We start from the raw sequence: 25,518 nt of genomic DNA, 5'->3' as shown, positions 1-25,518 counted from the left end.
TCCCTCGGAGCAACTGGTGGTTTCGCACTGCCCACCTTGAGGCTAGCAGCCCAAAGCTACTTACTACGCCACGAGAGCTCTCTGTAAACCCTTAGATGCCATGTCCTTGGGTCAATGGTCTCCCTCGACCAGATGTCTTGTTTTTGTTTTGCATAAAACTTAACAAATGTGTCTCTAAAAATTACACTTAAGATCGGGGATCTCTTTCATCTACTTTAGGCTCAGGCTAACTCCAGGGTAGGGACAGAGTGCAGTCCTTAAAACGGCAACAAATCTCTTTTATGTGTCTTGTATCACCTTCTCAGTTACAAATGGCCAAAGACGGATAAGTCTGAAGGAATGCGAAGAACCACAGTGCCCGGCGATGGAAACAGTACCCTCTTCTTTTTTCTGCAATTTCTCCCGGACATCCTGGGTCTACTTCCCGTGGGATTATCTTGAGAAGCCTCAGGTCTTGTGTTTTTTGTTTAAAACTATAGGGATCAGGGAGCAGGCCGGCCCAACAATTGCTCAGTAACTTAGCTCCGTCTCCAGGTCCTCCCCTACGCCTACCCACTCCTAGGACGCGCTGGCGACGCTTACAAGGGGCGGGGTTTCCGCTTCCGGTGGCGGATTGTTGACGCCTGTGGCTGCTGCGGTGGCGACGACGCAGTTGGGGAGGGACCTTCAGGGGCGGGAGGCTGCGCAGTGACAGGTTCTGCGGCGGGTGCTGCTGAGCGACGATGGCAGAGGGGCCAGAGGAAGCCCGAGGCCGCCCTCCAGCGCAAGACGATGGCGGAGGGGACCACGAGCCAGCCCCCGTCTTGAAAAGCCTTTCCGCCACCGCCGCTCCACGCCCCGGAGCTGAGCCGCAGGCCCCAGGCAGGCCCCCAGCCCTCGGCCTCTCGGCTGCCGCCGCCCGGGAGTCCGACTCGGAGCCGCCGCGGGAGCGGGGCAAGCTCGGGGAGGCGGCCTCCGCTACGGACGCGGCGCTGCCGGGGCCGGCGGGCTGCGAGGCGGCGGCTGCGCGGGACAAGCCGGCGGGGCTGAGCGCCCGCGAGTACTCCCGGCAGGTTCACGAGTGGCTGTGGCAGTCCTACTGCGGCTACCTCACCTGGCACAGCGGCCTCGCTGCCTTCCCCGTCTACTGCAGCCCCCAGCCGCCCCCAGCCACCTCCCCGGCGGCCGCTACCGCCGCCGCGCCCCCGGCCGCGGCCGTGCCGTCCCCCCAGCTGGCCTATTACAACCCCTTCTACTTCCTGAGCGCCGCCGCCGCCGCCGCCGCCGCGCCTGACCCGAGGGCTGCGGGCAGTGTCGCCACACCCGCTCCGGTCGCCGGTCTGGGGCCCCGGGCTCCTCACGTGCAAGGGTCTGTCAGGACCACCCCGGTGACTAGAGCAGGTCCCGCCGCCACCTTTTCGAGAACTGCCAGCGACGTCGGGCGGCAGGCAGGTGAGCAGCTTGTGGTCGGCGTTGGGCAGAATGGGGGTGTGGTGGGGGGTGGTCCAGACAGTCCTTGGCGAAGCCAGGCTGGCACAGATCGTGTCCCTGTCGCCCCCAGCCCATCAGGTACCGTTTGTCCCCAAAGTGGACAACGAGCTAACAGAGTATGCCTTCCTCCATTAAACTTGAGACACCGAATTGATTCCCGTCCTTAGGGGACTGGTTCCCCCGAGTAGGCGTGAACTCCATGACAGTGCAGTGAGTTTGCTTTGGGTAGTCGCATGTGAAGAGGTCTTTGCTGTCTGCATTTCCTCCCCCTACCATGCCGGGTTGGCTTCAAAAGTATCCTCTTAGCTTTCGATCAAAATACTGAGACCCAAAACTTAACTCCCAGATGGCAAACCCACCTTGGGTAGGGCTTAATGGGCCATGGCAGGTGTGCAGTGGTGTCCTACGAACGGTGGAACCAACCAATCGATTTAAAAGGTGTGCATTAATGCAAATGGAATTAAGCCCTGGTTAAATCTTGCATACGTTTTTATGTTTGACTTCTGCTAGACTGAGTCAAAAATATTGCTGCTAGGATTCCAGTTCGTTTTTCTCAGATCTGGGGTGGCTTAACTTCGCTCAGCTGTCTACTGCATTTGGCTCAGTCTCCTTAGCGTGCCTTTAAAGGTCTGGTTAAAACAATGGCTTCCAAAGGGATTTACTGGGTCACGTAAATTCAAGGAGTGAGGTCAGCTCTGATGTTTATCATTCGAGCCCTGTGCTGGCTGCTGGTTGGGTTTCCAAAGGGGCAATCTTAATAGATTTTCTTAGAGGACACAGGACAGTCCTGGGGACTTATTATGAAAATCTAAAATAGCGTCAGTGAGGAAAGGCCAGGAGGGTGTGCTGACCACGTGTTTTTTCCATCATGGCAATGCACCTGTTCATTCTTCTAGGGGAGCAAGGACTGTCCTATGAAAATTTCTTGGGAAACCCTACCCCATCCACCTTAAGAGTCTTGATCTTGCCCCTTCAGATTTCTTTTTGTTCCTTAGACTCCAAGAACATTTCAGAGGACATGACTTCAGTCCCCCAAGGCTGTTCAAACTGTGGCTTAAAGTGGTGTAAATCGAAGTGTCAAATTCTTTCACTGCCTTTCAAATCAGTGCTGACTCTGCAACCCTGTAGAATAGAGTGGAATTGCTCCCTAAAGTTTCCCATGAGAGATGAGAACATGATCTTCAGAGAGCCCTACAAGATATGACAAAATAATCTATAAATTATCAAGGGTTCATGACAGAAGGGGGAGCAGGGAAGGAGAGGAAATTGAGAAACTGATGCCAGGGGCGTAGCTGTAGAGCAGATGTTTTGAGAATGAGGGCAATGAATGTACGAATGTGCTTTACACAATTGATGTATGTATGGATTGTAATAAGAGTTGTATGAGCCCCTAATAAAATGATTTTTAAAAAGTGGAGAGCCCTAATACAGGCATGTACATATGTAAATATATTTATACATGACCATGGGGAAATAGGTCTATGCACATATATTTATAGGTTTTATGGACGTTGGGCTACTACTCAAGTACTCCCTCAATGTAAGAATACTTGTTCTATTAACCCATCCTTCAATGATGCTCACCTTCCCAACACCTGAAGACAAAGCAGGTGCATAAGCAAATGGGAAGAAAGCTGATGGTGTCCGGTTATCAAAAGATACTGTATCTGGGGTCTTAAAGGCTTAAAGATAAACAAGCGGCCATCTATCTGAGAAGCAACCAAGCCCACATGGAAGACGCACACCAGCCTGTGTGATCACGAAGTGTCGGTAGGATCAGATATCAGGCATCAAAGAACAAAAAATCATAACATTATGAAAAGGGAATGCAGAGTGGAAACCTAAAGCCCATCTGTAGGCAACTAGACATCCCCTTACAGATGGGTCACAGGGAGGAGACAAGCCAGCCAGGGTATATTATAGCAATGATGAAACATACAACTTTCCTGTGTTCTTTAATGCTTTCCCTTACCCACTATCATGATCCCAATTCTACCATACAAATCCAGCTAGACCAGAAGATGTACACTGGTACAGATAAAAGTTGGAAACGGGATCCAGGACAGTTAGACCCCTCAGAACCAATAATAAGAGTAGCAATACCAGGAGGGTAACAGAAAGGTTGGGGGAGAAAAAGGGGAACCGATCACAATGGGGAAAGGTAGGGGAAGAAGGGGGGAACTGACCTACATATAACCTCTTCCCTGGGGGATGGACAATAGAAAAGTGGGTGAAGGGAGACATCAGTCAGTGTAAGACATGAAACAATAATAATTTATAAATTATCAAGGGTTCATGAGGGAGGGAGGGTTGTAGGGGAGGGCAGGGTGTGTGTGAAATGAAGAGCTGATACGAGGGCTTAATTAGAAAATACTTTGAGAGTGTTGATGGCAACAAATGTACAAATGTGCTTGACCTGATTGATGGATGGATTGTGATAAAGTTGTATGAGCCCCAGTAAAATGATTTAAAAAAACAAAAAGTAGTGGAGAGTCCTAGAAAGAAGATATGTTGGAAAACATTGGCTTCATATTTTTATTTAATCGAGGTTTCTATGTGTTTGGAGCAGTACTTATTTTACTTGCCCTTGTATATGGTGTTTAGAATACTTGGGGTTAGTTATTCAGAATCAGATAAATGGGACAGGAATTTGTTGATGCCTAAATTTGTATCCCAGTTATAATTTAGGATGCTAAACTGACAATTGTTGGATTAATTAAATGAATAAGGGGAGAAGTGAGGAACACCGAACTGTACCAGTTGTCTATATTTAATCTTGATTTGTACTTTTAAAAGTTTGATTTTTTTAAATCATTTTATTGGGGCTCATACAACTCTTATCACAATCCATACATACGTCAGTTGTGTAAAGCACACTTATACAGTCATTGCCTCATCAATCTTAAAGCACTCGCTTTCCGCTTGGGCTCCTGGAATCACTTCATTTTCCCCCCTCCCTCCCCATTCCCCCCTCCCTCATAAACTTGATAATTTATAAATTATTTTATCATATCTTACATTGCCCGACGTCTCCCTTCATCCACTTTTCTGTTGTCCATCTCCCAGGGAGGAGGTTACATGTAGATCCTTATAATCGGTTCCCCTTTTCTACCCGCCCTCCCCTCCTCCCTCCTGGTACCACCACTCTCACCACTGGTGCTCAGGGGTTCATCTGTCCTGGATTTCCTGTGTTTCCATTTCCTATCTGCACCACTGTGCATCCTCTGGTCTAACCAGGTTTGCAAGGTAGAATTGGGATCATGATAGTGGGGGAGGAGGGCGGGACAGGGGAGAAGCATTTAAGAACTAGAGGAAAGTTGTGTGTTTCATCAATGCTACAGTGCACCCTCAGTGACTCATCTTCTCCCCACTACCCCCCTACAAGGGATGTACAGTTGTCTACAGATGGGCATATGGTCCCATGCCGCGCACTCCCTCATTCGTGATGGTATGACTTTTTGTTCTTTGGTGCTTGATACCTGGTCCCTTCAACCCCTCATGATCACAGGCTGGTGTGCTTCTTCCATGTGGGCTTTGTTGCTTCTGGGTTAGATGGCCACTTGTTTACCTTCAAGCCTTTAAGACCCCAGACACTGTATCTCTCGATAGCTAGGCACCATCAGCTTTCTTCACCACATTTGCTTATGCACACGTTTGTCTTCAGCGATCGTATTGGGAAGGTGGGTATCATGGAATGACCATTTAGTTGAGCAAAGTATTCTTGCATTGAGGGAGTACATGAGTGGAGGCCCAATGTCCATCTGCTACCCTACTAGTAAACCTATAAATATATGCACATAGATCAATTTCCCCCATAATCATAAATATTTATATATATACATACCTATATTTAGGCCTCTATGTATGCCCTTTGCCTTCTACTTCTTTCATCTATTTTCTTTTGCATTCCTCTTGTCCCATTACCATGCTCAGCTTTCATTTGGGTTTCAGTAATTCCTCTGGGTTATATTGCCCTTGATCACTCACTACCTGTCCTGCCACCTCCTCCCTGCCACTGGTTTTGAACCACTCGTTTTTCCCTATCCCTAGGTTGGCCAACACCTCTTCCTTTCCCCCACCTCCCACTCTCCCATGCGCCCCCCTCCCTTCCCCCCCCCCCGCGACTGTTTTCTTCTCCACATTGTATATCCAGCCTATCTTATCTAGATGGACCTGCAGAGATAATAATATGCACATAAAATTGTAGATGGCCTTGACAGAACCAAACAAAGTGGCACATAAGAACACAGCGACGATAGCAGCAACACCAACAAACTTACCAAACAAAAAAGCCACTGACATACAAAATCTAAAAGAAGAAAAAAGGGGAAAAAATGCTTGTAGATAGTTCAAGGTCTATTTGTTGACCTTTAGGAGTGTTTTCCTGATGAGTCTGATGGGGTGCCACGCCCTGGCCCCAAAATCTATATTTGATACTCCCTCGGGACTTCCTTGCTCTGCTCCCCCTGTCATTCTATTGCACTCATTTAGTGTTTTGCCTCAGTATGGTGGGGTCAGCTGGGTCAAACATCTGTGTCTTCAGTGCTGTCCCATGTAGGGCCATGGACCAGTGCAGGATGAGGGCCCCATCTCACAGTGGGGCCGTCCATATGGTCCTCTATGTGCTTTGGCCGCTCCGAGCGGGGCTATTGTCCTCTGAGCTTGGTGGGCCCTGGTGTGCTCCACTCCCTTCCTCCTCCTTATTTGCTTCAGCTTCCTTCTGGGTATGGTAGGTCTGTTCCTTTCCCTCATTTTCTATGGCACTCCTTTCCATGGTGGGGGTCAGGCTGATGCTGGTTGGGGCCAACTATATAGTTTAGTCTTTTTATGGGTTCCTCTGCGCGTTGCGTTTCCTTCCTGGTTTGGTGCGTCATGGTGGGGTCTGTACGGATATTCCAGTTCTGTGGGGCCACAACCTATATTCTCCCGCCTGGCTGGATTAGTGCCCTGCTCTCCCCACGTCATCATCTCAGTTTCTTCCCACCCCGATTCTCCCTTTTCCTCCCCCCTTTCCTCTTCTTTATGTTGGACTCACATGTACCTCCCCAGGTGTCGTCTGCCCTCCCCCCAACTACCTATGCTTCCACCTGTTTATTGTGAGATAAGTGTCTATTCCTGCCGTGCTGATTGTACTTATACCTCAGGGGACTCATGTTAATGCCTGTCCTTTTGAGATTGGCTTACCTCGCTTAACATGATTCCTTCCAACTCTTACCACAAAATGACGTGTTTCATGTGATCGTCCATGCTTTTTTGGTGCTGTATAGTACTCCATCGTGTGTATGTGCCAGTTTACTAATCTAGTTGTCTGTCGATGTGGACTTAGGCTGTTTCCAAGTGTTTGCGATTGTGAATTATGCTGCAATAAACATTGGAGCGCAGATGACTGGTCGTGTTTTACTTGTTACCTCCTCTAGGTATATGCCCAGTAGAGGGATGACTGGATCATAAGGTAGATCAATTTCTATTTTCTTTAAGTATCTCCAGATTGCTTTCCACAGTGGCTGTACAAATCTACACAACCACCAGCAGTGGAGGAGGGTCCCTACTTCACCACAGCCCCTCCAACACTTGTTGCTCTCTGATTTACTGATTTGGGCTAGCCTCAGGGGAGTTAGGTGGTATCTCATGGTTGTTTTGATTTGCATTTCTCTTATGGCTAATGATCGGGAACACTTGCTCATATGCTTGTTGGCCATATGGGTCTCCTCCCTGGTGAAAGTTCTTTTCAGTTCTTTTGCCCACTTCCTTAGGGGGTTAACTGTTTTCCTCTTTTTGCAGGCAGGTCATGGGGTGTTATAGATTTTAGTTATTGAGCCCTTTGTCAGATATGTCATTTCTAAAAAAACTCTCCCAGTCTGTGGGTTGTCTTGTCACCGTCTTGGTAAAGTCTTCCGAGGTGCACAGGTGTTTTATTCTTATCAAATCCCATTTGTCAATTTCCAGTTCACCTGTGTGTGTACCCTTCCCTATTGCAGTGAGCCTATGAGCTCCCTGGGCCAGTGATCTCAGGTTTGTCCTGATTCCCTGCTTGATGGTCTTGATGGTTTGGGGTTTAACTTCTAAGTCTGTGATCCACCTTGAATTTATTCTTGTGCATGGGGTGAGGTAAACATCTTGTTTTATTTTTCTACATGTGGAAATCCATTGTTTCCAGCACCACTTGTTAAAAGGGGCAGCTGCTTCCCACTTGATGGTTTTTGGACCCTTGTTGAAGATCAGTTGTCTATATGCTGATGGTTTTATTACTGGGCTTTCTATTCTTTTCCACTGGTCTGAGTGTCTGTCATTGTTTTGACCACTGTAGCTGTGTAATAGGCATTAAAATCAGGTATGGCGAGTCCTCCAACTTTGTCCTTCTTTTTGAGGAGTTCTTTGCTAATTCCGGATCTCTTCCCTCTTCATATGAAATTGGTGATCAGTTTTTCCAATTCTTTGAAGAAGGTTGTTGGTATTTGAATCGGAATAGCACTGAACTTGTAAAGTGCTTTAGGTAAGATTGTCATCTTTACTATGTTAAGCCTTCCAATCCACAAGCAGGGACTTTTCTTCCATTTGTGGAGGTCGCTTCTGGTTTCCTGTAGTAGGGTCTAATAGTTTTCCTTGTATAGCTCTTTAGTTTTTTTGTTGTTAAATATATTCCTAGGTATTTCTGTTTGTTTTTAGCGACTGTGAAGGGTACTTCCTTCTAGATCTCTTCCATGTTCCTGTCTGATATGTGTAGAAAACCTACCAACTTCTGTTTGTTGATCTTGTATCCTGTCACTCTTCCATGTTCCTCTATTACTGTAATTATTCCTGTTGTGGAGCTTTTGGGGTTTTCAATGTACAGGATCATGTCATCTGCAAATAGCCATAGTTTGACCTCCTCCTCTCCCTTTTGCATCCCTTTGATGTCTTTCCGCTGTCTTATGTTATTAGCCAGAACCTCGAGAACTATATTGAATAGAAGTGGGGACAGGAGCCATCCTTGTCTTGTACCCTTTTTCAGTGGGATTGTTTTTGTCTTTTCTCCAATAACTATGATGCTGGCCGTTGGCCTTTCATAGATAGCTTGTATCAGCTTGAGGAATTTATCTTCCAATTCTATCTTCATGAATGTCTTAATTAAGAATGGGTGTTGGATGTTGTCAAATGATTTTCTGCATCTATGGATATTATCATATGGTTTTTATCCTTTTTCTTCTCAATGTGGTGTATAATATTGATGGATTTTCAGATGCTCCACCATCCCTGCATCCCTGGGATGAATCCTACCTGGTCGTGGTAGATGATATGTTTTATATACTTCTGTATTCTATTGGCCAATATTTTGTTAAGGAATTTTTGCATCTATGTTCATTAGAGATATCGGTCTTTAATTCTCTATACATGTGGGATCTTTGCCCTGTTTGGGTCTCAAAGTTATGCTGGCTTCGTAGAATGAGTTTGGGAGTTTGCCATCCTTTTCTATGCTATGGAATACTTTGTGGAGAATCGGTGCCTACTCTTCCCTGAATGCTTGGTAGAATTCTGCTGTGAAGCTATCTGGCCCAGGGGCTTTTTTTGTTGACTGCTTCTTGATAACCCTCGCTATTTCTTCTTTGGCTATGGGTTTGTTGAGGTTCTTGACCTCTGTCTGAGATAATCTAGAGTGAGACTGTGTTTCCAAGTATTTACCCTTGTCTTCCATGTTTCTGAATTCATTAGAATACAGACCTTCATAGTACTTTGTGATTATTCTTTTAATCTCATTTGGGTCTGTTGTAATTGCCCCTGTTTCATCCCTCATCCTGGCTATTGATGTTTGCTCCTTTCTATCCTTGTTCAGATTCGCCAGTGGTCTATTTTGTTGATCCTTTCATAGAACCAGCTTTTATCTGCATTTATCTTTTGCATCGTTCTCTTGTCTTCCCACTGGTTTAACTCTGCCCTGATTGTTATTATTTCTTTTCTCTTGCTTTTGGAGGGTTTGTTCTGCTGACTCTGTTCTAGTTGTTGGATGTTTTATATTAACGTATCCATCATAAACATCTTTTTTCATGTATGCATTTAATGATATCAAGCTACCTCTGATAACTGCCTTCGCAGTATCCCATAAGTTTGATATGTTGTATTCTTGTTCTCGTTAGTTTCTAGAAACTTCCTAATATCCTCTCTAATCTGGGCCTGTACCCATTCATGTCAAAGATCGTTGTTCATCCTCCAATTGGTTGCCCTTGCTTTTCTGGATGTCTTATTATTAATCTCCAGCTTTATGGCATGGAGATCTTAGGAAGACGTCTGCATAATGTCTATGTGTTTGAATTTACTCGGGCTTGACTTGTGTCCCAGCATGTGGTCTGGTTTTGAAAATGATCCATGTCGGCTTGAGAAGAATGTGAACTTTTTTTTTTTTTTTTTTGCGTTTGGATGGAAAGCTCTCTAAATGTCTATTAGGCCCCGTTGCCTAATTACATTGTTTAGCTCTATGGCCTCTTTGCTGAGCTTCTTTCCCAATGATCTGTCTTTCTCTGATAGCGGAGTGGTAAAGTCACTTACTATGACTGTTGAATCCGTGATTTCATTTTTCATCTTTTTAATAGTTTGATGAAATTCGCCGCAGCATTATTGGATGCATAAATAATCAATATGCTAACTTGTTCTTGGTTTACTGAGCCTTTGAGCATTATGTAGTATTCCTCCTTGTCTCTTTATATGGTTTGAACCTTGAGGTCCATTTTGTCGGAGATTAAGATAGCCACCCTGCTTTTTTCAAGTTGCCATTTTCTTGGTATACTTTCTGGCAACCTTTTACTCCTCGTATATTTTTGTCTGTGCACCTAAGATGTGTCTCTTGCAGGCAACAGATTGATGGATTATTTTCTGAGCCAGTCCTCTAGCCTTTTTCCTTTTAATGTATGAGTCCATTGGAATTCAGAGTTATTATCACAATCTGTGGATTCATAGTTGTCATACCCTGTCTTGTGTTTTGGGTGTTTTCCTAGCTCCTTTCATATCAGTGTGCTGTGTTTGAGTGGAGAGTTTCTGTCTTGTCTCTTCCCTCTGAGACCCTGTTTTCCTCGTAAATGTTGCTGGCATGTTGGCTTCTAGATGGAGATTGGCTATATGGTGGTCTCCTGTTTGTTCTTGGTGGAGGTTGATCCTGTGGGCATAAGTCAGCCAGTATCTTCCGCAGGGTCGGGTGCTTTGCAGCATATTCTTTGAGTCTTTCCTTGTCCTGGAAGACCCTTCCTTATCTCACCATCTATCTTAATGGATAACTTGCAGGGTAAAGGATTCTGGGGAAGGCATTTTTTTCTTTCAGCTTTTGGAAGATGTTGCTCCACTCTCTCCTCCTCTTCATGGTATCTGCTGATAGGTCTGAGCATACTCTTACCTGGGCTCCTTTGTATGTGACTATCTTCCTTTCTCTTAAAATTTTTTCTTTTTCCTCAAAGTTGGATATTTTTATTATTATATGTCTTGGAATGTTCTTCTTGGGTCTATTCTAGCTGGTGTCCTTTCTGCTTCCTGTATGAACACGTGGTTGTTAGGTTGAGAAAGTGTTCTTCCAGAAATTCCTTTGCTATCTTGGCTGTCGTCTTGTGTGGTGTGTTGTGCCCTGGTAAACCAATTATTCGAATATTATTCCTCTTCATAGCATCTGTAATTGATCTCAGGTTATCTTCTGCTTCTTTAATTTTCCGATCTGATTGTCTTTCCCGCTTGCTTAGGTCTGTTTGAGTGTCCTCGAGATCACTGATACGGTTCTCTGCCTCCTCAAGCCTAATCATAAATCTGTGACCTTGTGTGTGGCTTCTGCTATCTTCTCTGTTAGTTCCTGTAGTTTCCTTTGGTGTGTGGACTTCATCCCCTCTATTATGAATTTCATCTCTATCACTGCATCCTTATTCTGAGTTGCTTCCCTCAGCTCCTGTATTACTGCCAGCAGACTTCTGAAGATTTTCTTCTGTGACACATCTGTATCTGATTTTTCATGAGAGACGTTAGCTCTGATACTGTGTTTTGTCTCTCTGTTTTTTTTGTTGTTGTTGGGAGTGATGTGGTCTGTTGATTTTTCCTTCATCCTTTCATAGGCCCCATGTTTCTCTGAGACCAGGAGCCCCTTATCTCTGTTACTGTTAAGGATTCTTTCAGGTAACTGCCTATGACCTACTATAGAGATGGGTCAAACTGCCCTAGTCCGAATTCCCCAATGGCTTAGTGCCCAGCAGTGTTGAGAAGTTTCAGTGACTGGAGTGGGAGCTAGAACCTAAATGAGTGCCCCTAGGCTGCTTTGACCTGGGCACCCTTAGCAGCCCTTTTTTTTTTTGTTTAATAAAAAATAAAATTTAGGAGGAAAAGGAAGGAAAAAGGAAACGTTAAACAAGAGGAGAAAAAAGTAATAATAGTGAAAAAGGGAAAAAGAGAAAAGGAAAACCTATAAACGAGGAGCAAAAATGGGAAAACCTATACAAGAGGAAGAAAGAAAAAAAGAGGAAAGAAAACAATGTGAAAGAAAAACCAGCAGGACAAAAATTTATATATAAAATATATAAATTTCCTACCCCCCCCCCTCTTTTTCCCTCCAGTTTCTAGAGATGCCTAATAGAAGGCGGAGGTGGGCAAGGCCTCGCTGCCACGGGAAGTGGTGCTGATCTGGGGCTCCGGAGCCAGGCTATGTGAGGGGAAAATGCTTTTCAGATCAAGCATGCACTCCCCAGGTCCCTGCAGGCCTGTAGAGTTAAGCCAGTAGGCAGAGGCTACACCGGCGGGAGACACACCTCAGCAGTGAGCCTCCTATGCCGGCATGAAAGGGCTGGGGCTGCAAGGGATGCTGAGGGAGACGCTGGCTGCAGCGCCCACCTCCTATGCTGGCAGGAACGGGCTGGGGCAGGCAGGCAGGCTTAGAAGCAGTGCTAGGGACCCGTGGGCCCGCCAGAGCGGACAGACTGCTCTGGCGGGACCGCAAAGCCTTAGCAGGTGGGAACGCTTTATCTTTTGCGCAGGCTCCACAGTGACCCCTGTGAGCCAAACCTGGAACGGATAGCTGCGGTTCCTGCGGGAAACTGGGGCATGGCGCCGGCCCTCCACACTGGGAGGACCGTGCGGTGGCAGGCAGGCTTAGAGCTCCTGGCCATGGGCACAGGGCTCCACGGTGACTCCGGCGAGCCTGAAGTGGCTCTGGTGGAAACGTGGAAACACAGCACCATGGGTAGCAGCGGAAGTGTGCATGCTGGCAGCTGAGAGCGCAGCCTCCCAGGCAGGGAGCCGAGCAGGAGCTAAGCTGATGGGAGGGGACGGGTGGCAAACGGTGCTGGTGGAGAGGTCCCCAGTGCAGGTCGCCCAGACAGCCACTGGTAGATTGCAGGTCAATTATGGGGCCCTAGGTGAGTGGAGGGAGGGACCCGAGTCCAAGAGTGGATCGCTGCCACATGGGGAGAGGGGAACTGTGGGAAAGGGAAATTTCTCTCCTAGTGAGGTCTCACGAGTGGGCAGTTGTTATTGGGGGTCCCGCCACAGCTGCGAATGTCTCGGCAGAGCAGCCAAGCGATTCCAGGGCGCGGGGCCTGGACTGTGGGTGGAGTGCGGCTACGGTGGCGGCGGCCTGATGAGCCCAGATGTCCCAAGAATTGGATCCTGGCTCAGGACAAATGTGTGGGTGGGGGTAGGGTGCTGTCCCCGGGGAATCCATCACTGGACTCCTCCTACTCGGCTACCCGGACACTAAACCCGCCTTGTTTGAAAGAGCCCTCAAAGTGTGCGGTTCACCTGTCCACCATCGTCCTTTCTCCTAAAAAGTTTGATTTTTAGACATAGACTTGTGGTCAACTGAGTTCTCATTTGTGAAACTAATTGAGTACCCTTAATTAACAAAATTGATGTGTGAAATGAGTCTTTAAATATTACAGTGGTAGAAACAAACTTTAATTTAGGAAATAGTGTTGCTATATTTAAATAAATATTTTATGGAATTATTACCAATGATCATTGCAAAGTTATAATGGATTTTTATCAAGTTGTACCTTGACTTTATAACCCCATCATTTCATACCTTGTGTTCAAAAGCCTATATGGCATTGGTTTTCCTAATGTTTATTTTTTTAATTACAGGGAGAGAGTATGCTATTCCATCCTTGGCCCACAGATTTATGGCAGAGATGGTGGATTTCTTTATTCTCTTCTTTATCAAAGCAACCATTGTCTTAAGCATTATGCACCTCAGTGGGATAAAGTAAGTTATCATTTTCCAAAAGATTTTAAGATCTACTATTTAGAGATCTTGTCTTGCTAAGTTCATGCATACAAACTATGTGGATATTCTGCCTGTACCAGGATTTCTCTGTAGGGGCTTAGTAAGGTTGTTCCCCCACCCCCACCCCCACCCCGGTCTTTGGTTTTAAGAAACACTACAAGAGAAAATGCTCTTACTAAATGCTGGAAGAACTGTGGGAATCCCACCTATTTAGATAAAAGGTACCTTCCAACCTGGCTTGGATTAATGTTATTATTCTCTTGGGCCAGCAATTCATTTTCCTCTTATATCTTGTTTTATTGGGAGGGTCAGCAGAAAAGTGGCTGCAGCAGTGGGCTCCAACATGATTATGAGGCTGATATAGATCCAGACAGTGTTTTGTGCTGTCATGCATGGGTTCAACTAAGAGTTCGAAACCACTGTGGTGGCAATAGCAATCATGTTCAGATGAAGTTGCTAAAGACAAATGCATAAAGAACTTTGGTATATGAATCATTGTTAATCGGTTATGTGACATTTCCAAATGGGATTGCTTGTTTTATACTGTCCATTCAAGTCCCAATGTACTAGAGGGTGGTCCATTATCTGAATAATCCTCCTTTCAGGTTAGTAACAACCTGTCAGCCTCACTTTTGTGTTCTCCTCATTGAGCTCAGCCCTCTCTGTGGGGCATTGTAGTACAAGTGAAGTACGAGGTAGAAAGTAACGTGGGTGTGGCATTGGTTAAATGCTTGTTGCTGACTGAAGAGTCAACAGTTCAAACGGAAACAGCTCCCAGGGAGAAAAGACCTGTTGAACTGATTGCCTTGTAGAAAATCCAAGGGCACTATCTTAAGGGAACACTCTGAGTGGGGATTTTAATAGATGGCACACACAGCAACTATTAAAGGTAGAGGCTAGTATTTCTGTTTTACAGAGATTAAAGTTTAGGCTTAGAGAAGTTATAGAGGTAGTAAGTGACAGTTAAACACAAGCTCTAGTACTCAGATTTCAAAACTCAGTAACCTAATCATTATGCTTTCTTGCTCAGCAACCTAATCCTTATTATGCTATACACATAATCTCTTCAATAGTTTTCCACCAGATTATTTTTCATCATTATTCTCCCTAATCACTGTCACCTCCAGTCACCTGCTTTACCTCAATCCACTCTGACGTATAATCTAACACCCACCCCCAAACGACAACCACCACCCATTATCACGGAGCTGATTCCGACTCAACCTAACCCTAAATGGAGTTCCTGAGACTGGAAACCTTGATGGGAGCAGACAGCCACATCTTTTTCCTGAATTTGGCTGGTGGGCTTGAATGATCAACCTTTCAGTTCATAGCCCAACCCCTAATCGCTCGGTGCCACCAGGTCTCCTCCTTGATGGAAAGTGACCATCGATTCTTAGCCTGCCTCAAAACTCTTGGATCATTTTTCATTGTCTTCAAGAATTTCCCCCTGGAGTGGACTGAATGCTTCAAGCTCATATTTCATGATCAGCTCCTAACTCCTTAGGCTTTCTCCTCTGGGTAACTTTCCAAACCCTCTGAAGTCTGGCTGATGTCATTTCTAGGAAACTAGATCAAAGGCACCTGGTTTACATTTCCATAGTTCCCTGTCATTAGTAGTTCTCATCCTACTTTAGGGTTCCTACCTTGTTGTTTTTACTGTTTTGCCTATTAAGTTAGAATTTCCTTGCCAGCAGAGTCCATGTGGAAGGCACTCACCTTTATCTCCCCAGGGTTTGCTCACGAGAGTGCTTAGGATTTGTTGAATAAGCTAATGAATGAATGCATGTTCTTGTGAAATTTGATGGTTGGGAACATTTCAACAGATTAGTTTAAAATTTCAGTTCAAGTTATGCCCTAACACTTAAAAAAAATTCAGTACAACTGCACTTGTAACTCAAAACTATTCTATTATTTTTAAAGGGATATCTCTAAGTTTGCTATGCATTATATTATAGAAGAAATAGATGAAGACACATCAATGGAAGACTTGCAGAAAATGATGGTTGTGGCTCTTATATACAGATTATTAGTTTGTTTCTATGAGGTAAGTACTGATAAAAGCAATTATTAATATTTAATGATCTCATTGCAGTTTACCATCCCAAGACAAAAACGTAGGGGAAATTTACCATGTTTGTTTATTTATAATTGTTCATATTGTCAGATGTTCCTAGTCCTTTATTCTTGACAAATTTCCTATAATTGGTATATATAGTTATTTTCAGTTGGGTGGGGATATAGCTGATGAGAAAATTTTCTAATTATTTTGTAATATACTTTAGTCTTCCTTAAAAATTAAAATTTTATGTGTAAGTCGTTCATAACTCATGATCATAGTTCTAGAGCTTGGGCGTTCGTAACTCATGATCATGGTTCTAGAGCTTGAAGTGTATTTTACCTTAGAAAGAACTTGCTAATATGATGAGTCATCACGAAATTATAGCTGTCTTGTGGTATTGAAGATACTAAGAGAGCTGCAGAAATGCAATGAGGTTAACCTTTAAGTAGCCTGATTATAGGATTTTCTGAAATAATTACTCTTTCAACTTGAAAATTCTAAAGCATAGAAATAGTGTGGCTTCAATTTAAAATTGGCCTTGTTGAGCCAATGAGTTATTTGACCGCCATCCTTCTCTCTGTAGATCATTTGCATTTGGGGAGCAGGGGGCGCTACCCCTGGGAAGTTCCTGCTGGGTCTTCGAGTGGTAACCTGTGACACATCAGTGCTGATCGCACCCAGCCGGGTGTTAGTGATCCCTTCCTCTAATGTCAGCATTACCACGTAAGGCCTTTTCTCATCCTCCCTCACCACGGTGCTACGTAGGCAAATTTGAATAGTGGTGGTCTGCACATTTCTGATGTTAGTATCACACGGCATAATGTTTTTAGAATACTGGTGGGGTTTTGTTTTTTAATCTTTTCATCCTTCCCTAATGTCATACATTCAAGGTTTGGGGTTTTAAAAAAAGAATCATGAGTGCTTATTTCAACGATGTTAACTGATTATAGACCTCTTTCCCTATACTTGTTCAAGACGAGTATTTTATGGAATGCAGGTCATGACACTGAGAGGATGATGCTGTATCGGTTGTTTCCTACCCAGCCTTTTCTAATCATTACAGTTAGTGGACTGTCATTGTCCATCCTGAGTAAACAGATGAGGGCTGCGACAGCCGAGCGGGCATGCATCTTCCTCGCTAGTGGCATCTGGTCGCGGGGAAGGTCCAACAATGGTAATGGAAGCTTGGGGTTGAAGGGGTGGCAATCAGTTGCCCAAAACGTGAGACTGACTGGAATTGCTGCCAGAATGATACAGAGCTAGATTGCTATAAAAGAGAAATGTGTATGATACTCAGTCAAGCCTTGATTTTGCTGATAACGTGAACTTTTTCATAAAATTGCGTGGTTACTTAATATTTATGTACGACTTTTAAAATCAAAGGAGAGCAAAAATAACAGCTAGTGTTAGTATACTTCTTATATCTCGGGAACTGTTAAGCAGTGTATACGAAGTTAAGTCAAGAAGTACTTTTATCAGAGTTCCAGTTTATGCATGGGCCTATTCTAAATAAAACATGCTTGCACATGTCTCTGTGATCAGTGCATGGCTCCAGATAGGTTCTCAGTAGACTAGTTCTCTTCATAATACATTTGTCTTTGTGTCATTGAGTGTGTGGGGTTGTTTTGTGCCATTAGAAAAGTGATTGTGAAATCAGGGCTAGTATAAATTTCTTAACAAAGTGGACAAGCTTCTCAACCATCAAAGCTTTGCAACAAACTTATGTCAATGCTGCCCATATAAAAGCACCATTTTCAAGATGGAGCCGGTGTTTAAGGAAGACTGGCAAGACCTCCGAGATCAAAGTAAATGAAAGTGGTCAAAGTCCAGAAACCAGTAAAAGATGACCATGTAATTATCATCTGTGTGACAGCTACTGGCGTTGAGATCTCATGTTTAGTTAGGTGTTTGCAGTTTTAATCAAATGCCTTTGATTGGGGCCAAAAATATTGCACAAAGATCCATAAACTCAAAGAGTTGAGATCTCCATTGGTCTCTTCAGCAAGATCGAACCTAATGACAATTTTATGCAATGAATTGTAACTGAGGACATATCTTGGACTTAACAGTAAGATCCAGAGGGCAAGGCCCAATCACAACTGTGACTCCCTAAGGGATTTGCTGAATCTGCATCAAGCTCAAAACTAGGGAGGTCAGTTCAGAAAGTGTCAGTGTCTGCTCTTAGAGATCCCAAAGTAGTCATCTTAGTGGATTTTCTCCAAGAACAATTGATGCTCACCATGGCATATTTTGCTTCACCAAGGGGTCAGTGTCTGGCACAGTACACTTGCACATCCTCGGAGGGATGCAAGGGCAAGTCTATAAGAGTTTCACTGGGAAGACTTGCCCCATTTATTGTATAGCCCCCATTTTTCTAAAACTAAGAACATTTCAAAGTCCTGTGAGGCTGCCAAAACTGCTGTTTTGACCTGGTGTAAACAGGAGAGCGTAGGATGCTTCAGGAAAGGGCTCCAAATCAAACTCATTGCTGTAGGCTCACTGCTGTGCGCATTTCAGTGACACCCTGTAGGTTTCCAAGACTGCTCCTGACGGGAGTAGAAAGCCCAGTTTTTCTCCCAAGGAACTGCTGGTGGTTTTGAACTGCCGACCCATGCAGATCACAGCCCAATACGTGACCACTACACTACCAGGGCTCCTTCAGAAAAGGCTTAGACTGCAGCAGTTCTCAACCTGGGGGTTGTGAACCCTTGGGGAGGGGGGTTGAATGACCCTGTCACAGGGGTCAAGTAAGATCATATTTCAAATTAGTCTTAGGAAACCAAAACACCATTCCTCTATCCATCTCCAGGCGGGTCTACCCACATGCAGATACAGCCACATATGGGGTCACCACCACCTGAGGAACTGTATTAAAGGGTCACAGTATTAGAAAGGTTGAGACCCACTGGCTTAGAGGATGGAAACACTGCCATCAGAAGTATATGGGCCTACCTGGAGGTTATTTCAAGGAAAAACAATAGTTCCACATTGTGGTATTTTGTTTAAACTTTCTCTGATTTTTGTAGCAATACTTTTTCAAATTAACCTCAGATGTTTTCATTTAATCCTGACAATATTATGAAATGGGGCCTGCCTTTCCCTTTTTAAAAGTTATGTAACACAACTAGTAAATCTTAGCAGAAATGCTGCCAGTGGGTGGCTTTTAACAAGCAAGTTCCTCTCTTACACATGATGAGGCTGCTGGAAGTCCTAATCCAAGTGCTGGCTCTTGGGGGAGGTCCTTCTTTCGTTCTTCCTTGGTGAGCTTCATGTGGGGCATCTGTCTTTCTCCATCCCTGCTGTTTCTCTGTGCATCTGCCCTTTTTACATCTCAAAAAACACTCCATGCTGATAGGCCCTCTTAATATCATAAAGAAAACTCACTCCCCAAATGGATTCCATCTGCAGGTACAAAATGAAAGCCAACCCTTCTCATTCTCTCATAGCAACCCAAAGGACAGAGTAGAACTGCCCCATGAGTTTCCAAGGTTATAAGTCTTTTTAAAAAATATTTTCTTAGAGACTCATACAACTCTTATCACAATCCATGCATACATCAATTGTATAAAGCACATCAGTACATTCTTTGCCCTAATCATTTTCAAAGCATTTGCTCTCCACTTAAGCCCTTTGCATCAAGTCCTCTTTTTTCCCCTCCCTCCGTTACCCCTTCCCTCATGAGTCCTTGATAATTTATAAATTATTATTTTGTCATATCTTGCCCTGTCCAGCGTCTCCCTTCACCTCCTTGCCTGTTGTCCATACCCCAGGGAGGAGGTCACATGTAGATCCTTGTAATTGGTTCCTTCTTTCCAACCCACTCACCCTCTACCCTCACAATATCGCCCCTCACACCCCTGGTCCTGAAGTATCATCCGCCCTGGATTCCTTGTGCCTCCAGCTCCTATCTGCACCAGTGTACAACCTCTGATCTATCCAGACTTTCAAGGTAGAATTCGGTTCATGGTAGCTGGGGGGAAAAAGCATTTAGGAACTAGAGGAAAGCTGTATTCTTTTTCGGTGCTACATCGCACCCTGACTGACTCATCTCCTCCCCTAGACCCCTCTGCAAGGGGATCTCCAGTGGCCGACAAATGGGCTTTGGGTCTCCACTCTGCACTTCCCCCTTCATTCACTATGGTAAGATTTTTTTTTTTCTGATGATGCTTTATACCTGATCCCTTCGGCACCTCGTGATGGCACAGGCTGGTGTGCTTCTTCCATGTGGGCTTTGTTGCTTCTGAGCTAGATGGCCGCTTTTTTTACCTTCAAGCCTTTAAGACCCCAGACACTATCTCTTTTGATAGCCAGGCACCATCAGCTTTCTTCACCACATCTGCTTATGCACCCATTTGTCCTCGGCGATTATATCATGCAGGTATGCACCCAATGATATGATTTTTTTGTTCTTTGATGCCTGATAACTGATTCCTTTGGATCACACAGGCTGGTGTGTTCTTCCATGTGGGTGGGTCTGAGCTAGATGGCCACTTGTTTATCTTCAAGCCTTTGAGACCCCAGATGCTGTATCTTTTGATAGCCAGGCACCATCAGCTTTCTTCACCACATTTACTTGTTCACCCACTTTGGCTTCAGCGGTTGTGTCGGGAGAGTGAGCCTCATAGAATGCCAATTTAATAGAAGAAAGTATTCATGCATTGAGGGAGTGCTTGAGTAGAGGCCCAAGGTCCTTTTGCCACCTTAATACTAAACCTATAAATATAGGCACAGATTTCCCCATCATACATATTTGTATATGTACATGCCTTTGTCTAGACTTCTATAAATGCCCAAGGTTATAAATCTTAATGGCAACAGGAAGTCTCATCTTTCTCTCGTGGACCAACTGTTGAGTTTCATTTGTTGATCTTGAGGTTAGTAGCCCAGTGCTTAATGCACTAAACCACCAGAGTTCACTATGCAGGTTAAAGAGGTTAGAACTTTCAATACATATTTTCCGTGGTCACAGTTGATAGGAGTAGGAATCAATTTGATGGCAGCAAGTTTAGTTTAGTGTCTGGATTCAAATTCCACGCTCATAGTAACTGCAGTTTTCTACAGCTTCTCACTGCACAGAAAGGCAGATGTCTAGCATTAGAATAGTTCTCCATTCTGAACCACCATTGAAAAAACTGTAAATCTTTCCCAGAATCTCATAAAGGGAGCTGAAAACAGGACACAGAAAATAATTTTAAATCCCAGAAAATTAGATTACAGTCAACAATTTAGAAGATCCTGGGAACACACAGTAAGAGTGGCTATGGAAGAGAACAGGTTTTCTATTCTTTTGAGACAATATTAGAAAAAATCCTACAAATCCATAGTTGTGCTGCGACAACATGTATCCTTTTTAAAATCATTTTATCGGGGGTTAATAGAACTCTTATCACAAACCATACGAACATCAATTGTGTAAAGCACATTTGTACATTCATTGCCCTCATCTTCTCAAAACATTTGCTCTCCACTTAGCCCTTGGCAACGTGTTTCCTTTTAATGTGAAAAAATTGTAATCTTTTATGTAGATGAAGCCCAATTGATTTGATTATGCTATCTAAAAATAACTCAGGTTTTTTTTTTCAAAAGGTTAAGTATATGCTGAATATGTTGTAATATGTGTGTTAAACTTGATAGACTACCATTTATTTGCATGTGGTTGTTGTACAACGTGTGATATTTTTTGTTTTAATTTTCAGGTCTACCATACGCGCTTTGATCAAGAACTTTTCTATTGCTTCTTTTTTCCCTGCTTTCATCACACTGCTGTTTTTTCAGCACAATCGAACAGCCTACGACATTGTAGCAGGAACCATTGTGGTAAAAAGAAATGGGATCAGATGATGCCAAAAATAGCCTTCAATTCCGTGTTCTTTGGAATGTCAACCAGACTAGATTATGTATTGAGGCTGTCAGTATGTCTGGGGTAACATTAATCGCTGATTTAGTAATTAAAGCAGTCACTCACCCCGGTGTGATACAAGTGACTTCTGAAAGTATTGATTTTACTTGAATGCCAAAGAATTTTTCCAGAAGAAAAACAGTATCTGTTAAATTCAAGTGTTAAAACTCTGGGATAGAATGAAAGAAAATGATTTCATAATCAACAATGGACAATAGGTACTTTCTCAAGATGAAAGGCTTTAGAATTCACTAAAAGCATTTTTAGCTTTGAAATTTCCAAATGAATTTTTTTTTCCAAATGCATTTTAGAAAATTTATTTTGGCTTAATCCCAAGATTATGGAAAACTTCTAGCTGTGTTTTGTAAACACTTCTTTGGGAAATTGTGTTTTGGGGAGACAGAACAAAATTGATCGTGATCTTATCTCCCGCCGCTGTATCTGCCACCACCCAGAGGGCGTGACTTGAGCTGCAAGCAGAAGGGCACCACGTGGGGAAGGCCCGTGAGGCCAGCTGAGCAAGTCCCCCTACCTGAAGTTTTTTCATCTGTACTGCCGTCTACTTTGGGAACGATATAACTGCAAACTATTCTTAGTGCTTACACATGTATTTGGGGACAGGGTTTGCATGATGAAAGAGTATCATATTGCTATATACTGATTTGCTTTTAAAGAAAAGTGATTTTTTATTAGGGCGGGGGTGGGGTGTAAATGTTCACTTTAAACACACCTTAAAAGTAGTAATGTACCAGTATTTTCAGCGCCCTAAATCGAATGATAAGTATGTGGGAATTACGTCCGTCTAACTGGTATGTTTACTGTATGTGTGCACAGCATGAAGCCAGTACTAGTGCTTCTCACGCGCAGTACATTCATTTCCTTTTCTGTTTTAAAGTTTCATGACTGTTGAAAACATCAAACCGTTTGGTAGATGCCCAAGTTCTAGTAGCCTGTGAAATATTTACAAATTTCCCATTGTTTGAACTGTTCCCTTTGTAATGAAATTTTTCACGTCTACAATTTTGTTCGTCTGCTTGGTTCTGTGGGCCAAACGGTTATTTGGGCATGCGAGGGATGAAGTTTGAGGGAAAATACTAAGCAAAGCAATACTTTCTATTTTGCATTTTAATGTATTCTTCTATTGAAGCCAAGTTGTGTGTGTTTGCACGCACATTTGAGTTAGATGCCCAGATAACTCTGTTGAGATAAACCTGTTCTACTAATATTTTGGTCTTAGGCATTTCCCCACCCTACCCCAAAAACACTAAACTTTTGTTTTAGGATTCAATCTGGGCCTTGGTCTGAAATCGTAGAACAAGTATAAGATTCTACTCTATTATCAATCACTGTATTTGTTTTTCTTTGGCATCTAAAAATGTGACAATGCACATTTTAATTTGCTGTTTATAAAAACTTTTAACAATGTACTACACAAAGGGCTTCAATAGCTTCATGGAAAAATGTAATTAAAAGGTAACAGAATTTCCCACAAAGTTTTTGAAGCCCTTGAAGTAGCTAGCCTTTCACTGTGGGTTATGTGCTAAGTCAGATACTTGTGACCCGGGGACTGGTATCCTTTCATTATAAAGTATCATAAACCATGCCATTCTATAGTAGATAGAGCGCCACAGAAAGTCAATTAGTGTGCTAAAGCACTTGGATGCACTGGAAAACACAAGTGTTATGACCCTTCACTGTAAACAAAAGAAAAAGCAAAATGTTGTGCTTAGACTAGAAATTCGGAAACATGAGGTAATCATGCATACATTATTAGCATTGGGGTGTGCCCTGCTGTTACCACTGACTGACTGGAGAATTCAAGTTGGAATATATTCCAGGGCATTGTGTTTAAAGGACATCTTTGTCATTTGTAATTCATCAGATTGATTCACCACCGCAGCCATTTTTATTTATGTAGTAAAATATTGCACATTTGCTACATGTAGCCAGTCCCTGACTCACTGATGTTCACTTGTGTACAACCTGTTCTTACAAACCACCCTCTAGGACCCTGTTTAGAGTTTGAGGTATACACAGTGGGTTCATATTAACAAATGGGTGCTACTTTGTGACGTGCTTCAAAGCATAACTGTATTATCAAGCTAAAGATGTGTTTTATTGTATCTGGAAGTGTTTGTTTTCTATGTACAGAATGGTATGCTACATTACTGTAAATATACGAAGGAAATAATTGACGACTTAGATGTGAACTGTACCTATTCCAGTTTAACATCCAAAGTTGACTTCAGACTGACTTGGGATCAGAACTTGTTCTCAAGGTGGGACCTGCCTGTACTGGAGTCATTCAGATGAATGTCAACAGTTTCATCCCAATCCAACTATGGGCTCAAGTCACATTATTAACAAAGCCCTATAAAATATGAAAGGGGGTTCAAAAGTCATGGGAAAATGGAGTTAATGAATTTTTCACAAGTGTGTTGATGCCCCTTTATACATAGAGGTGTTATTTTCACTCTTTACCATAAAATCCCAAGTGTGTTCCTATTTGTGAATGCATTTAAGGAAAGGGATTTTGAGCCCCAAATAGTTTCTCTCCAGGCTGCAAGAAGAATCTCCTCCTTTTCCAAGCACTCATGTCAACCGAATGCTTTACTTTTTTAGAAATACCGGTCCTCTAAATCTTAAATTTAATGCGAAAGGTCTGGCTTAGAAAGGCAAATGCTGGCATCAGCTGAGTGAGAATACAAATTAAAACCTGGAAACACATGGTTACAGACTTGGTTGTTCTGCATCTGGAAAGCTGTGTCCATCACTAAAAGTAGCCCGAAGGGCTACTGCATCCTCAAAAAGTTTGAACCCAACCCCAAGTCTGTAAGGGGGATGGTCACAAGGCCTGCTTTTCCAACCGTCCTGTCATAAAAACAGTTTCGGACGTAAGCCCACCAATGTTTACAAGTTTTGCCCAACGGGTGGTTCTTTTGGTAGCGCAGGTTCATTCATAAGTACTTCTTTCCACCTAAAACATTTACCTTCCAAATTTACCCAAAGCGAATTCCCTTTTTCTTCAAGATCTTATTTCAAATGATGGTAAAAATGGTTTCTTTCTTAGAAGTGGGGAAGGGGTGGTGGGTCCCTTCAGTGACTTGGTTAGGCGTTTCACTTGGGTCTAGGCATTTGCAGCAAAAGGACAAAATGAGTTGAAAAACTAAACTACTTGTAAATATTGTTAGGGATAAGAGCATTAAGATTTCTCACTTGACTTTTGTTCCTATTAAAACGGGAACTTTGCTTTCTTTTGGCAAATATGCCAAAATGACAGTATTTCTAAAACAGCACAGCTTGGGAGAGGGGCATTACAATTGTCATTTCACCTCTCCACCTCGTTCCACCACCCCTGCCCACCAAACCAAAAGCCAAAGTCTACAAGTGCTTGCCTAGAAGAAGTTCCTCACTTCAAACTATTTCCTTGCTTGATCCACAAGTTTATGATTGGCCAGCATATAAAATTTAGCTTTCTATTTTTAATAATTTATACACCACCAATTTGTATTCTGTCTCAATAAATACTCATCCATGATACATTTGTTTTCTGCGTTTCTTTGAAAATGTTTGCTCTTAATTTAACTCCTGATCTTGGGTCACCTGCTTGCAGACACCTTAGTTCTAAATGATTTTCTAGTGTCTTGAGATTTGCATGTGACGGGCATCGGGGCTATATGTAGCCAGCAGCGAACTGGAGCACACTCTATAATCAGGGCTACCGAAAAAGCATGCCAGACCAAATAGGACTCAAGTTAATGAATAAATCTTACTGTGAAACCCTCTGTCAAGACTGGACCACCTCAGTTTTGAACTGTTGTTGAAACCGTGGGTTTGCAGTACTGGAAGGCATTCTGCATTAAACAAGTA

The 25,518-nt window shown here is 43.4% G+C and overlaps 1 protein-coding gene across 2 annotated transcripts; it reads left to right on the top strand.

The window, feature by feature from the left end:
* The first annotated feature begins 619 nt into the window (after window positions 1-619).
* Window positions 620-25,188, top strand: FAM8A1 (family with sequence similarity 8 member A1). 2 transcript variants are annotated; one of them, XM_075533523.1, is made up of 6 exons: window positions 620-1,431; window positions 13,546-13,666; window positions 15,611-15,734; window positions 16,333-16,472; window positions 19,810-19,889; window positions 21,446-25,188. In XM_075533523.1, the coding sequence occupies exons 1-6, from the start codon at window positions 723-725 to the stop codon at window positions 21,463-21,465; spliced, it is 1,194 nt and encodes a 397-aa protein (XP_075389638.1). In that variant the 5' UTR covers window positions 620-722; the 3' UTR covers window positions 21,466-25,188. The 2 variants fall into 2 exon arrangements, with proteins under 2 accessions (XP_075389638.1, XP_075389627.1); XM_075533512.1 differs by lacking the exon at window positions 19,810-19,889 and having other exon boundaries at window positions 629-1,431.
* Window positions 25,189-25,518: the final 330 nt, after the last annotated feature.

Source organism: Tenrec ecaudatus, chromosome 1, assembly GCF_050624435.1.
Source record: "Tenrec ecaudatus isolate mTenEca1 chromosome 1, mTenEca1.hap1, whole genome shotgun sequence".
NCBI lineage: Eukaryota > Metazoa > Chordata > Mammalia > Afrosoricida > Tenrecidae > Tenrec > Tenrec ecaudatus.
Note: the sequence above shows the minus strand (reverse complement) of the source record. Positions and strands in the feature narration are given on the sequence as shown.